Source organism: Morone saxatilis, unplaced genomic scaffold (genome assembly GCF_004916995.1).
Source record: "Morone saxatilis isolate NCDOM2014 unplaced genomic scaffold, NCSU_SB_2.0 Contig11, whole genome shotgun sequence".
NCBI classification, from domain to species: domain Eukaryota; kingdom Metazoa; phylum Chordata; class Actinopteri; family Moronidae; genus Morone; species Morone saxatilis.
The window spans coordinates 17,199,418-17,215,084 of NW_023339663.1; the positions used below are offsets into that span (position 1 = coordinate 17,199,418).

Sequence of the window (15,667 nt, forward strand, 5' to 3'; positions counted from 1 at the left end):
TATGGAAATGGAAGTGTACTATAAAAGAAGCTCTTTAAAAGGAGATCGTTGGTGGACAAGATTAAGTGAAAATTATACTAGATGGGGGGGCTTATAGTCTCAGACATTAATATTCTACACTTTATGACCCTCCTCTCCCACTGTCTCCACCCTGTTCTCACCCAGAGGGCTCATTATTATCAGTGGAGAGGGGTTGATCTACGCAGACACTCATATGAGAGCTGTCTGAAGGCATTACTGTACACACACTCCCCCAGTGTGAATGATTAGGAACCTATCATAAACAGGAGGGGCAGGCTGTTAAACATGACCGCGAGGCAGGCTGCACAGATAGTCCATGTGCCCCCATCTTGCTCAGTCAAACACAAATTTGGTTCTTTTACATCTCTGTGCACCACTTCCACTCATCCACTTCCACTCACACATTGGCCCAGACACACAGATGCACTCTGACACATGACAAACCTCATATGCTATTTGGAGGAAGTACATTGAGCTACTTAGTGTTTTAGGCCTCCCAATTATTCAAATGAATGACGCAAGACTGACCCCACACTCTTTAGCAAGGCAATAGAGCAACCATTAGATTATCTAAGGGACATTATAAAGACCAAAAATAACTAAAAACTTCAAACGTCACTATAGGAAACACCTCCACATTGAATTATCCTTAGACTTGGAGTTTTTTGTCAGATGAACATAAAAGAAATTCATCTGAAAAAATATGTATTCTTGGATGACGCTGTATAAGTGGAGCCACGCCAGACTTTGGTAACCTATTTTTCGCAGATTTTTATGATATATTCTTATTCAAACCTGGAAAATGTCAAAGAAATGTATATAAATGTAAAAATATCAAACAAGACCTGAATATCTAATAGCTTTCCCGACCTTTTTGGCTTTGCAGTCAGGGTCTGAGAGTGTCTGAAGAAGGTCCTACATCACAACAGAATAACACAGCCCACACATACATCGCCCTGTTCCTTGTTCCTAATGAGCTTTATCACATTGGTCCCGCTTGACTTGTCTTGCTAACTGGCACACATATATCCATATGTTCCACATGAGCAAGCAGAGGGGACAGGCTGGGTGGCAGAGCTGCTTTCTCAGTTACATCTGAGAGTTTTACTGCAAGAGCCAGCAGCAAAAGCAAGTCAACTTAACTCCATCTCTGCTGTGTGTGTGTGTGTGTGTGACTAATTAGTCATAAGAAGTGTCCTCATCCGCTTGCTCCTGATGTTCAATGAGTCAAAAGTTGAATACAGACTTGAACATTTGAACCCAATAGAGCTACCTGAGATACACTCATGTGAAACTTTAAGCGCACGGAGAACACAAACAGTACATGTTCAGGGACAAACAGCAAGAGAACCAGGTCCAAGTACCAAATAACTATTCAAATGCACAACAAAATGGGAGCCGGATGTCTTCAGCAGAGTTCTATACAAGCTGAAGTCTCTCAATCAGCTTACACATAGACATACATAGGCTTTATTATTTACTTATATGTATGTACCTATAAATACAATTTATATTCCATATATTGTGTTAGATTGTGATATAAGTATTATTTATATTCTTTAACATTGTGTGAGCACCTTGAACAACTGTAACAAACAAACCCACCTCGGGATCAATTAAGTATTCGATTCTGATTGTGATTTTGAACAGGACCAAGCTGTTTTCTCCTTATTTTCAGCCTTTGTGCTAAGCTAAGCTAACCAGCTGATGGCAGTATTGATCGTTTCCAACTCTCAGCAAGAAAGCAAGTGTAGTGTATTTCCCAAAATGTTGAACTATTCCTTTAAGATGCCTATCTGAGAAGACACCATAATGCCTGTGTCTATCCTTGAACAATACTCAAAAAAGAAATAACAGCTTAACACACAAAATATACAATAGTTTTCTTTAATTGACACATTTCATGAGCATGTGCAGTGCGAAAAAGGAGAAATCTTGATGTGTTTGTGCCCGTGTGACGTGGACTATAAATGCAACTGAGGTTTGGGACAACAAAGCACAACAGAGAAAGAGGAAGAGGAGGAAAGAGTGACATTTATACTAAAATCACATGACGCTCAGATTCTGGTCATAGTTTGTTCTTTTGATGAGTTGCATAGCTCTATGCATCGGTCATATAGAGTATCCATTAAACAGTATAAAAAAAATGTGATCAAAAAAGACAAAATATGAATTTGTTTTTTAAAAGCATCAGGCTGATATATGATACAATGCCAAATGCAGTACAGCTGATACAGAAGATGACCACAGAGGGATGTAACAGGAAGCAAAGAGTCATGTGAGTGGTGAGGAAAGGAAACTTTTCTACCCTCCTCAAAAACAAAACAAAACAACTTTAATTAAATTAGACAGTTGTAAAATGGTAAAGCTCAAACGTAACATCAACAAAGATCAATAAAAATGTAACTTGGAGCATACTGTTGGCCTTAAGTACACCAATAAATACATTTTCAACTAAGTATGAAGAAAAATAATCTTTCACAGGCTACACTCAAACCAAACGCGTGCAAAAACCATGCCATTAAAGGTCAGTTAATTAATAGTTCTTAAAGCACTTAACTAATCCAAAGAAAGAAATATTAAAATCGTTTGGCAAGGAAAACTGTAAACAAAGAAACATCATTTGTGTCTTGTTTAAACCGACATATCTAGCTGAACACTGTATTCCTCTCAAACCTAGAGTTCTGAAGATATCGATAAATAAATAAAATCAGAATAAATGTTCTGCACTGTAGTTTCACATTAACATAGCTATCAAAATCTGTTCCTGTTTCTGGCAATTCACGTAAAGCTCATCACTCAGCTTTGACAGGTTTTTATTAAAGACTATCTACACGGATCTCTGAGGCAGCGAAGCCGGCAAATGCGGCTGGAAGGCACCATCGATGGAAAGCAGGTCCACTGGGTCTGGCTTTTGCTCCTGAATGTCAGAAACAGAACCAACCGACCCGAGATGGACCCTTAGTGTTAGTGGTAGGACCGGCCCTTAACCCTCCTCTTGTTTGGTATGTACAGTGTTGGTTTACCATCCATCACACTGACATCTGTCCCGCTATTATGAGGAAAGGATGCAGCAGTGGGTGCGGTGGTGGGAGGAGGCGCAAGAGTCTGTGATTCTGACTTTGAAGACAAAGATGTTCAACAACCCTCCTCACTCACACACACACACACACACACACGTTATAAGCTGCACTGAGGGCTCAGAGCTCATCGTGGTTCTTGGTGAGGTCTTCTCCGTAGTTAGTGGCCTGACTTCCCACAAACATGTTCCAGTTTTCGAGGATCTCCTCTTTGGTCAGCATCTGGTCCTGAGAAGGGATGACAAGAAATTGCAAGATAAGTATTATTCTAACCATATAAAAAGAATTTAAAATGAATCATTATTAGTGTGGACAAGACCTCGTGCACAAAAAGTGACAAGAGACAGATGTTAAACACATTGATGTAGCTGAACTGTACCTTGTCCTGGTCAGACTCATACACCAGATGTCTGGCCTCGGCTTGAGCATGGTCGTAGTCTTGTGGCATGATCCAGTGGCGGATTTCGTCCTGGTCCATCTTACCATCTTTGTTCAAGTCTCGGAAGTCAGAGAACTGTTCCCTCTCGGTCTTGACCCATTCCGGCTCTGGACCCCCGTCCTCATGTGCAAACATGTCGGCTGAAAAAGTGAAAGTGAAAAAGACAAATAAGCAAACATGAGAAAAAAAATGTACAGTTTCAAGTTAATGTTTGAAAAAACTATTTACGACTCAAATATACTTCTGTGATCCCTACTTAAATAGCGATCATGATATTGGGCAACAACAAACATTTGTCAGGTCAACACAGAACATCCAGAAATGAGTCACCTACTTAAAAGTGGTGGTAAATTAGAGAAATGTGATGGATTTTGCCATTAACAACTATGATCTATGATATTTACTACGTTTTTATTGCACTTAATTTCATCTTTCATAGGTCTTTAATGCTGCTGTTATTATTTGTATTATTTTATGCATTATTATCATTTTTTTGTTCATTTGTTTAAAAATAATTTATTTATTTCAATTCATTGCTTAAACTTACCGATGTACTCATCTTCATCCACGTGTCCGTCGCTGTTCTTGTCAATGTCCTCCAGGGTTTCCTGCATTCAGAATGAGGTAATGATGCCATTAAAGGAAGGGACAAGGGTCAATAATAGTGGAACTTTCACTCCGAGTAATAAAAGAGAAACATGTCGCCTCAGGCAGGACGACTGAATGTATGAGGGTCCGCTTACAACTGGGCTGGCAGACTGACATTGCAATCACAGGACTCCCCGCTGAAGAGCCAAACCCTCCACATTAAAAGATGATACACACTTGTTTTTAGCAAACAATTGGTCAAACACTGGCATTTAAAGCCTTAGCAGATGGTTTGCTCTCTCACATCCTGGATTTGACAGAGTGTGAATTTGACTAAATGGTTACTTAAAGGCTTGCCGTGTGAGCTGATCATTAGTTAACAACACCCCCCCCCGCCCACACACAAGTACAGTAATTGCAATGCATCCAGGCACATGCACGCAGCTACACAGATTCAAATCACTGTATGCATCCTTTCCTACAGGTGAAAGGCCCGCTCTGAACCCTGCTAAATGATTAATAGCCATGTAGCTTCTGTAGTCTTATAGCTCACTAATAATACACAAGAAAATCCATCTATCCATTTTCTATACCCACTTAACCTGTGAAAGGTTGTGTGTAAACAAAAAGAGATGTTCATTCAAAATATAAAACCTATAGACCTCTGTAAACACTGAGGCCTGGTTCTTCCAAACACCGTAGATCAAAAGCTATGTGGGACACAACTATGTTGGAGACTCTGTGGTGACCTGGAGGCTAAACCACGCTCATATTGTCTGGAATTGCACCAAACTAAAGCCTTTATTAAGATATGATGGGATAGGACATTCAAGAACTGTGCTGTGGTGTACCTAGGGGACACTGAGGAGCTGTTAATGAATCATTTCTCTGCATACGACACCGACATTACTCATCGTTGCATGGTCGTGTGAAAGATTTGGAGAAACAGGCCTCTTATTAGCTTCAGCCAGATTCACCACAATCAGTGAAGACCCCCCCCCCCCCGGCTGAACAGTTCTTTGGTAACATTCGGTGACTTCATAAAAAATGAGAGATTAATAATTAACTCTGTCAAATGGGTAGTACAACTTTTATGAACAGAGCAGCATAGTGCATCACTGCTAACATTTGCCACGCAACTATTCCATGAAGCCGGATTTATATTTAAAGATTGAGTCTTAAATGGGACAGTCGGCCCCATCCCACTGGACCTGTTCCAAAAAAATATAGAAACTCAATCATTTCCCGACCGAGTTAAAATTTCATCCAGGAGTTATCCAAATGTGGCACATTTATCCAAGTAGCCCATCACATTAAACAAACTGAAACTCAGATCTGTTCCTGTGATTGAATAATATTTCTTAGTGGACTGACAAATTTACAAAACTCAAAATTTAGAGCAAATATGAATATCTAACACTGTGTTAATGTACCATCTGCAAAAACTTCAACAGACTAGCCTTACTACCCTGCCCCTTTTTATTCATACTTAATTACCATGTGGGCGGAGAGGGCTTACCAGAACCACAATATCCTTCATGTGTTCAAACTCCTCAGGGTGGAGAAAGGATGTGAACTCCTCTCTGTCTGCTGCCAGGTCACCGTTCAGATCAGCTCTTTTAAATCTCCTCTCATCACGAGGAAGCATCTTCTTGAAGCTGAACTGGTCTGTCGCATCTTCAAACTCCTCTGGGTTGGCTAAGAGAGCCAATCAAAACCATACATAGCTTTGTTATACTTTATTAAATGCACGTTAAAGGAAAAAAAGAAATGACATAGCATGCCAAAGCCGCACGTACCGAGGTAGTATCCGTATGTGGCTTGCTTGTACTCATCCCATGAAATCTTGTTGTCTTTGTTCAGGTCATAATCTGTCCACACCTTCGCCACATTCTCATACACGTAGCGCTTCTGTACCCGTTTTATCCAAGCCTTGAGTTCAGCTGTAGTGATGTAGCCATCGGCGTCGCTGTCTATCCGCTCCACTATCTTACTGGAAGGCAAAAGAAGACAGGGAGCATTTGTTAGCTAGTTATTACTTTCAATGCTTAAACACAGTGGGAAACATCCAATATAGGTGCCGCAAGGAGAACTGACAGCCAAAAAAAATCATGTCTCTGAGCTGTTTTACCTCCCAACATGCACTGAGCTACTATTCTTACAAGCAGGGAGAAGAGCACAAAAAAAAAAAAAAATACTAGTAAATAGTGTGTGTTTTTATTGGGTTCCACCATTTTTACAATTAGGGACGTGGCTTCCATGGAACTACTCTAGTAGGAGGAGCAGGCAAACCCATTTTAGTAAGAAAGGAGAGGAGCTGTGGTGTATTCTTAGACCTGGGTTGCCACGTTGTGATGTTACAGAGGGGTCCTCCCACTCTCACCATCACAGGGAAAGAGTTTTGAAGGAGGGAAAGCCCTGTTTGACCAACGTGTGTTACATGGTGCCAACTTGTCATCCAAGCAGTGGCAAAAAAAAAAAAACCCATTAAAATGAATGAAGAAGCACACAAACAGAACCACGTAGCCCCTGAAGTGTACACGCAGCAGCTCCGTATGAAGAGCCCACTGTCACAGAACTTTGCTCAAACTTCATCGCCTACCAATGGTTCTTTAATGATGATCTATAATTGAGATTACGGCAAAGGAATTAACTCCGTAGGGGTGTGTGTGCGAATTGTGCCGGTGGCATAATAATGCGCCGTTTTATCTAACGTTAGTCTCGTAGACTAGCTGGCATGCACATCTTTCTCAGGCACTTGTGCTTATGGTGTTAAATTTTAATGTCCAGCAGTGAACAGTTACACGCAATAGACGGAGAGGAGAGAGTGTGTGGGGGGTTTATTCACTGCAGCCTGTGACATTAACACCAACACTGTCCCGTACCGCACCTAAAGAGCATCCACAGACATCAGAATGACCACCAGAGTGGGCCTACAGGGTGCTAACGACATTACGTCCTTACCCGAGCCTGTCCTTGCTCTCCTCCGGGGTGAGCTGGTCGAATGTTTTGGCCTCCTCTTTGCCCAGAAAGGCCTCATGGTCGTACTGGAAGCTTTTATTGTCTTCGTGGGCTTGCCGGGCCAGTTCTGGGTCCTGATAAAGGACTCTCTCTTTTCTTAAAGTTGGCTTGCCGTGCGCCACGGAGGTGCACAGAAGCACAGCACACACGAAGCCGAAGACGTCCATCAGTCGGGGGTGAAGCTTTCTTTCTTTCTTTCTTTCTGGGGCCGGAACAGTTGTGTTCTAAAACAGGCCCCTGACACTACAATGCACAATAAGCGAGCGGCTAATTATGTAGCCACTTTCACCGGTTGTACTGACACACACTAGCCTTTTCTTCCTCTCTTCGGCAGAGGTGCGCAACAAATGTTTCAGCTGCCAAAAACCAAAGCTACAAAGAGCACCTGAGGCTACACACAGGTCCGCTGAGAACACCTACAGTCTTCACTCCAACGGTTTTAGACAGTCCTTTCCCCTTTCCTGAGGAAGGGACGCAACCAAACCGGGATTTTCTGCCGCCTTACGTACAGCCAATCACAGCGTCCGTTTGAGGCAGGGCCCAGCCTCGTCCACAGATAAGACCCCTGCCATTGGCCCGCGGGATGTCTGTAACGCGAGAGGGATTCAGGCGCCACGTTGCAAGCTGACGCTCAAACTTAGCTCAGCATGGGTCAGTGTGAGGAGCGAAAATACGAGTGCTACGAAATTGTTAGAGCTCTTCAACCTGCAGAGCTGCTTCAGTATCATGGTCGTGTTCCCACTCGCACCAGCCAGCCGTCATGAAAAAATGGGGCTGCATGTGAATGTGTCGAGCGTACAGGTATGTGTAGGATACAAAAATAGTGTTAAAGACCCAATATTCCTTAATTATGCCCTGTCACCTACAAATATGCAACCCTGTAGGCACTTGTTTCTGCCACAGTTTGTAATATAACAGACTCAACCATCAACACGAGACCCTGAATATCTGTGTACGTGTTCAGTCATTATGTGTTTGAGGCCCTCTAGACAAAAGTCATTGTTTAATAATGCGCCTTTTTCACTAAATTAAGTGAATACTATATAGTGGCTGAGTTTGATCACTGTACAGTCTAAGAGCGTGTGAGTTATTTTGTTTGATACCGAATACTAGATGCAAAATCTTTTGTTTTCTTATATATTTTCTTAAATCTTATCTTTTGAGTTTTGAGGCCTAGTTAGTTGGTTCCACAGAAGTTTCTAACCTGTAGTGCTTCATATTTAGCCACTGTAGGAAAATTATTGGGAGGGACACAAGAGATAGAGAGTCAGAAAAGTGGGTGGGTTATGTAATTTTTTTATTACTTGAGGGATGATGTTGGTCTATAAGTTTTGGGAGAGCAGGGGACGTTTGTTTAAAACTTCAAATCACCTTGCTTGTAAAAGCCACATCAGCTATGCAGGGTTTATTAGTACCATAGAATGAGAGCACACACAGTTTCCACTATTTCTCATGCACATCAGCAAGCACTGTAATTTACCAACGGTAATTAACAATGTGTTTGGATACTTATGATGTCTCCACCATGTCTGGCCATACAACTTGAGAATTTGCTTATGACAGTAGACAACTTTTTCTACAACATGAAACAACTTTATCTGATCTAATTCAGATTTATTTGTGTTATTTTGAAGTCTGGCTGTGGGGGTGAAAATAAAATATTATGGTTGATGAAGTCCAGCACCAATAAAGCTGGAAAATGTTTGTTCATTTAGTGGCAGTGAAAACATTTATTTAGCAACTCTTTGATAGACAGAGAGTGGCTGGAATAGTCACTATTCTGTTATGTTTGCCATACATATATTGTTGTGAAATACTGGAAGGGAAGGCTACTGCTGTATTGCAGTAAGTCAGAGGTAGGATCCAAAGAAAATATTTGCCTAATAACACTGGAGAGGGTCTTATGAAGCATGGTGCGAATTCTTTTTCCTAACTTTTTTCTGAAGTTTTGCATTACCTAACAAAAAGTTTGGGATTCCCTTGCAATATTTTTTGCACCCCTCCTGATCAGTATAGGGACAGTTAGTGTGTTGGTCTAGTTCAGTTAAAAACACTGCCAGTTTACTAAGTAAGTGACCTTTTATTTAAGAAAGTAAACTTTTTTAAAACAGCAGTTCCAAAGTGCTTCACAGTTACTAAAAGTGCATAATAGTACAGCATTGTAACAGAAAAAAACAAATACTCAACAATAAAAACAATATAACAAACAATACATAACGCTCTGCAGATACTATAGCAGGAGAAATGATGTGATGCTTTACATTATGCGTTTATTGCTCATGACAGTATACAGCCACTAACTGTGAGCACAGCTGCTCTGCCCGGCTGTGGTGGTTGAAACTGTGGCTGTGGATGTGGTTATTGCTCGGACTATGGCTGCATTTATAGTTGAATCTATAATGCTATGGATATGTCTACAGTAGCTGTGCTGTGACTATTTTATACTGCTCCTACTAACGTTAGCCAAGAAAGCATCATTAGAACCACTGGTGGTTCTATCAGATATGACAAATCTGTTTCCTGTTGAACTCCACAAGAGAATACAGTAGCTTTATTAATGCTCAGCCAGCGTAGTCATGTTAACTCACTGCACACAAACAAACAACCCCTGCATGCAGTCAGTGTTACACCCCTTAAAAAATAATGATCAAAGGAATAATCATTCCAATGCACAGCCATGGCTACAGACACAATCAGTGACAATAACAGCCACAAAGCTCATCACAATCGCAATATAGTTTTCTACCATATTGTCCCTGTTACATAGAACTAATAGTTACAATAAGCTTCCTCAGCCTTTATTAAGCCGACATTTGAACCCTCTTAATTCAAGAAGTTACCTGTTTTGTCATGTGCCAATTAACTTATTCCAGTTCCTGCCATTGCAGAGCCTACAGGAGCAATGTCGGTATCAGGGGTGCAGAGATCCGATACGCCGTATCAATATCAGCTTTATTGATCTTATAAAGTGGATCTGCTATTCAGGATGTGATGTTTAACATTAAATACAGTTTCTTTGTCATTGTCAATGTGCTGTCCATTTACTCTTTCTGCCTCTGTTGGCTGCAGGATCAGTTTTTAGTCCTGTTAGACAGCAATATTTGGCCTCATCTTACCTTTATATATGAAGATAATGACTTCCATGCAGCAAGGTATAGAGATTTTAAATTTGGAAAAAAGACAGCATTGATATCAGATTGTACTTGGTATTAGTAGCTAGCCTGAGTTAAGGTCAGGAGAGGAAACATTTGGTTTGGTGCATCCTGATATTAAAGCCCAAGACAGCAACACTATCTCTAGTCTGTCTTTCTGCCCCAGTGGATGTAAAGAGAAAAGTCAATGTGTTAGTGAGAGAGTGTGAAGGTGACCCGGTTTTGTAACTTCATGCGTGCGACATAATGTTTTGAGAAAGACATAAAGAGTTTGCATGGGGAGGGGGTTGCGATCATATCTACATGAAGAAGACTAGAAGAATCACATTACACAGACACATCTCATACTGCTGTAATATGGAATAGCAGACTCTGTACCCTGGAAACAACTTGCTGACACTGCCATGCCTAATCCTCCTTCGTGGGCAGGAGAAACATGTACTTTGCCATTCATCAGTAGCATAATAAGCCAGCACATGGCACTTTGCTGTTTTGCATAAATAGTACACCCCAGTTTATGATTATAAAGGGGCCCTTGGGCTAACTAGCCTCTTTATTCAATTAATGAATAGTTAATGTATTTAAATTAGTCCTGCCTGGTCAATTTGAATCAGTGTGTTGTGTAGACATGAAAAAATACAAATGTGTTTTTTTCCAGTGAGACACATCGCTGAAATTTACTTAAAAATGTAAAAATCAACATATATTTATAGTAAACTAAAATACTGAGATACTTTATTGGTATTAGACATACTAGATATACAAGAAGAAGAGTACATTATCTGTTAACAATATTATAGATTTTTAAGCTTCAGCCATGGTGCTTAACTCACTTGAATGAAAATATATAGCATTTTATTCTCTCAATCCCAGATGATAGTGGACGTTTTTCGAGGTATGGTCTACATGTTGAAGTTTATTGAAAAGCTAATATCAAACAATAGCAGCATGGCTGATCAACTGCAGGCATTAACACACTGGAGAGAGATTGTAGATGCAGAGTGGCTTTCAACATGAATATTTCACTCAGGAATAGAAAGGGGAGGGGGCTGCAGCTACAGGGGTGTTCAGTTAACCATGAGATTATACACACTGCAGAAGGCATTTGGTTAATGTAATTAAGAAAACCCTATGGTGGGAGACACAGAGCATTAGTGTCCAGGATATACAGTTCTGTTGTGGCCTCTTCCTGCCCCATGCTCACAGCCACAGACTGATTTTATCTGATACAGGATATAATAATTATTTTTTGTATGCAAAGAAAGCTTTTGTTAGTTTACACATTTTATCTGAACATATGAATGTCTAACTGCTTATTAATAATAACTGAAATCCTCAATGGGTTTTTGGAAGTGAATTTCACTATTACAACAAAGCTTCTTTGTTTTTACCTTTTGCTGGTTTTGTTTGGTCGCTTATGGCAAAAAAAAGTGGGTTAATCTTCCTGTTTTGCTTCAAGCTACCCCATTGCATATTTGAACCAAAAAGCAGAAAAGAAAACTCATTGTTTAATGAGAAGCCTCATAGTTGATGAGAATTGTGCAGAAAATAAGGACTTTTTTTCTTTTCTGAAATGTACACATACCCAAAGAAGTCCTGTTCGCTTAATAATATTGGAATTCAAGCAGAGCTCAAATGATAATTACATTTTTTTCAAGACTTTTTATGACTCTGTGGTGGCTTCAGCCATCTTCTATGCTGTGGTCTGCTGGAGAGGGGGTAGTATGGACAGGGACAGGAAGAGACTCAATAAACTGATCAGGAGAGCGAGCTCTGTCCTGGACTGTCCTCTGGACTCCATAGAGGAAGTGGGTGAAAGTAAAAGGTAGGATTTTTTTTAGTGAAGCTGACTGTTACACCCTCGGTGTAAGAAGGGAAGGTTACCATACCATAGCTTTATCACTTTACCATCGTTTTTTTTATATCTGTATTTATTTATTTCACGTAAATGCTGCTGTGGACAAGGGAATTTCCCCGTTGTGGGATTAATTAAAAGTAATACAAACAAACAAACAAAACTACCCCCAAAAATTTTGTTTCCAGCTTCTCAAATGTGAGGATTTGTTACTTTTTGCAATTATATATCATAGTAAACTGAATGAAGGTTTTGGACTGCTATGGTAAGTTATAACAATGGCATTTTTCACTGACATTTTATAAAGCAAATGATTAATCTGAAATATTTTCTCAATTAATCAATAATGTAAATAATCGTTAGTTGCAGCCCTAAATTAAAGAGAGAAAACGTAGAAAACACGCCTAAAATGTATCTTGGTGCTTCGATAAAAGCATAAGAAACATTTCCCTCTGGTTGTTGAATACAAGATGATAACAGTAGAGTGGAAAAAGCAGAGAGATCACTGACTGACCAACAACCAATGAAGCTTCAATCAGTTAGAACTGTGTGGAGTTTTAACCAGACCAAGCCCACCTACTATAAATATGTAGGAGAGATAATTTGGCACATTTATTGTTGTTTTGATCTTTGAACCTACAATGTTCTTAATTTACTCCTCTGGTCTATTTTCTTCAGGCACCACAATTCCATCAAAGTTCCTCCATTTTTTTAAACAAATTGTTATTGCAGTTGGGCTTTGGGTGTGTTCAGTGCCGTGTTGTTTGTGGGATTTCCCTGTGCTGTTGGTAATTAATACGAGTTCTGTGTCACCTTTTCTACAACAGTTTTCTGTCAGGTTTTAGGTTGGTGGAGGGGCTGAAGTAGAATATTGATTTGAGTGAACAATAAAAGGGAATATAGAGTCTCGCATCACACAATTACGCTCCACAATTCCCCTCTCCCTTGTGAATTTTCATAGTTATAATAACTCACCGCCCCTACTATTCTGGATAGATTAATAAACTTCTCATTGCTGCCACATAGGAGAAAAGAAACCTTTGCTCTGTTTAATGACAACTGTAAAGTGGAGGCAATCATGGGATGCCTCCCATGACATTTCCTCGGGTCCTGTCCGCTCCACTTATCTTAGACAAATGGCCGTGCCAGGCCACTATCGAGATGAAGCGTTTTCCCCGAGTCATTACGTCTGTCACCGGGGCCATTTCCATATTGAAAAATCTGAAACAATAAACGACGCCTGAGCCTTTAATAACTGTGAAGGAATCATATTTGGAAAATTGCATTGAAGCAATAACCTTTTCTCCCTGTAATTAGATGACAGAGAGGTCCTGGTTTTAATTAAGTCAGCAATTTATAGTCGCACAGCCATACCTCAGCGTGCTGATTAGTATAGGAGGGATCACAGAACAGCGTTGCCTCAATTTGAACAGATTTGATCTAGTAATTACTGTGTTATATGGCAAAGGCCGCAGCAAGTCTCAGACTCAAGACTCTGTCGATGCAGTGCTCCGTGAAGCATGGCCCTTCCCATCGTTACTCGAGCTGCAAATATGTGGCGAGCAAGTGTCTGTCTGAATAGGTCTTCAAAGGGGGTCATCAACAGAGGACATAATGTTTGAGGAGGGATATTAAGGTGGAATTGTGAATGTGATGCCCCGTGTATGTGTGTGTGTGTGTGTGTGTGTGTGTGTGTGTTAGTAGGAAATTTGTTTGGGTGCAGCATCATTTTATGCTGCATCTTAATTGATCCCATTGGTCACTGTTAAACGTTAACATTTGCACGAGAGGGCACAGCAGTTAAGGATGCTGTTTTAGTGCTGTGTTAATAAACATGGCAATTTACTGTCAATTTATGTCCTGACAGGTCGTAATGAAGACCATGAAAAGAAGATTAGCTGGAGCTGTTATAGCGGACCGTCTGGGGACCGTCATCATGAGACTGTAGGGACCAGTGCTTGTTGTGTGAGCTGGCACCCTCTGGCTTTCTGTATCCGTCCACATGATTGACATTAATGGTCCAGTTTTGGGAGAGAATGGTAAATTTGTGTTCTCTCTTTTGGGATTATGACATTTATCACATTATACAGACATGCATCTATAGGCGATTAGAACAATAGCACATGGCAGCCCCCTTTACACATCATTAGTGACATCAAACAGATGCTTGTGATCTGTGCTGCTAATTTCATTAGCTTCTCCGGCTAAGCATAACAGTGTTACTGTGTGGTAAAGGCCTGTGTTGTATGTAAGTGCAAAACTTTTAGAGAGATTTTATGGTTTGCTTTTTGTGCTCATTTGCCTTTTAATTTTTGTGGCTTACAACAGTCATCCTCAAGGGGGAATAAGGCACACAATCCTGTCCGGCAACAAACTCAAAGACTTGACAATACTGTGACGCATTATGACATATTGGGGGGAGTAGTATGTCTTTAAAATTGAAATTGTGCACACACCTGATAGAAATCAGAACAACATTGCATATTGGATCCTCAGAGACTTCTCTCAATCTAAGAAATGCAAATCCCAGAGGCTTAATGGAAGAATAGGGTTAATTAATCCTAGAGGACATCTCAGAATAAGAAGAGGGGCCCCTAGATCTTCCCTCGATAAAGGTCATATTTCACAACAAGAGAACAACGCATGTGTTGCCCCTCTGAGGACTTCTCATCGGCTCCCTCAAAACATCTAATTTGATCTCCTTCTTTCAATCAGCATAACTACATTGCCTGAGAACCAACCCCTGGAACACACTGAGACATTAAGTGCTAATACTAAACGCTGTCCCCAGGCCTTGAATCATCCATAGATCTGTGACAAAGTGCCCTCAGAGGCCACGGAGTCTGGTGCTAAATGTCCGCCTCTGGCTAAACATCATTTGAGTGCTGATGCTGGATGCTAAAGACTGTCTCTAGGCCTTGGCTGTGTGACTGTGGTCTGTGATTTATGGGTCATCATTTGGGTGACATTTTCCTCTGGTACAACGTTCTAGTCAGTTGTGATTACAATACTTTCTTTACACCTTCTCTGCACTGTGGCATGTTTGAGGAAAACTGTGCTCAAGTGTGTGTATGTGCCACAAACACCATTTCCAGCCTTTGTGCTGCTTCCTGCAGGGGTTATTCAGTGGCAGAGGACACTCTTGTACAGCCACAAAGATCCTAATGCTATGTGATGTGTAGAGGTTTCTTGCCATAGTCTAATGACCCTAATTCTTCTCAGAGCACTGAATCAAGAGGAGGAGGATCGAGAATAGGAGTATCTATTGGCAGAAATATAATATAATATCCATAGGTATGTTTTCATTGGTGTATAATAACCTGAAACTAAGAATTGATGCATTTCGTTACCCTAGAATGACCCATTTTTATATACAGTGAGCGGGTCCTCTTCTACAGAGGCCATCATGTTGAACCACCATGTTTCTACAGTAGCCCAGAACAGACGAACCAAACACTGGCTGTAGATAGGGCCTTCCATGTTTTTTGTGGGTTTTGTGGCCACCATAGTT

The 15,667-nt window shown here is 40.6% G+C and overlaps 1 protein-coding gene across 1 annotated transcript; it reads right to left on the reverse strand.

Moving 5' to 3' along the window:
- Positions 1 to 1,898: 1,898 nt before the first annotated feature.
- Positions 1,899 to 7,638, reverse strand: rcn1 (reticulocalbin 1, EF-hand calcium binding domain). The gene is made up of 6 exons (XM_035651902.1): positions 7,093 to 7,638; positions 5,928 to 6,121; positions 5,648 to 5,826; positions 4,088 to 4,148; positions 3,481 to 3,680; positions 1,899 to 3,329 (listed from the first exon to the last, which is right to left on the reverse strand). Exons 1-6 carry the CDS (start codon positions 7,314 to 7,316, stop codon positions 3,222 to 3,224), a joined length of 966 nt encoding a protein of 321 aa, XP_035507795.1. The 5' UTR covers positions 7,317 to 7,638; the 3' UTR covers positions 1,899 to 3,221.
- Between the last annotated feature and the right edge of the window lie 8,029 nt (positions 7,639 to 15,667).

Coding starts and splice junctions, on each gene's coding strand:
- rcn1 (XM_035651902.1), bottom strand. CDS start 7,316: ATGGACGTCTTCGGCTTCGTGTGTGCTGTGCTTCTGTGCACCTCCGTG. Junction 6,122..7,092: donor GAGAGCAAGGACAGGCTCGG/GTAAGGACGTAA, acceptor TTTGCCTTCCAG/TAAGATAGTGGAGCGGATAG. Junction 3,681..4,087: donor GGATGAAGATGAGTACATCG/GTAAGTTTAAGC, acceptor TCACTTTTTCAG/CCGACATGTTTGCACATGAG.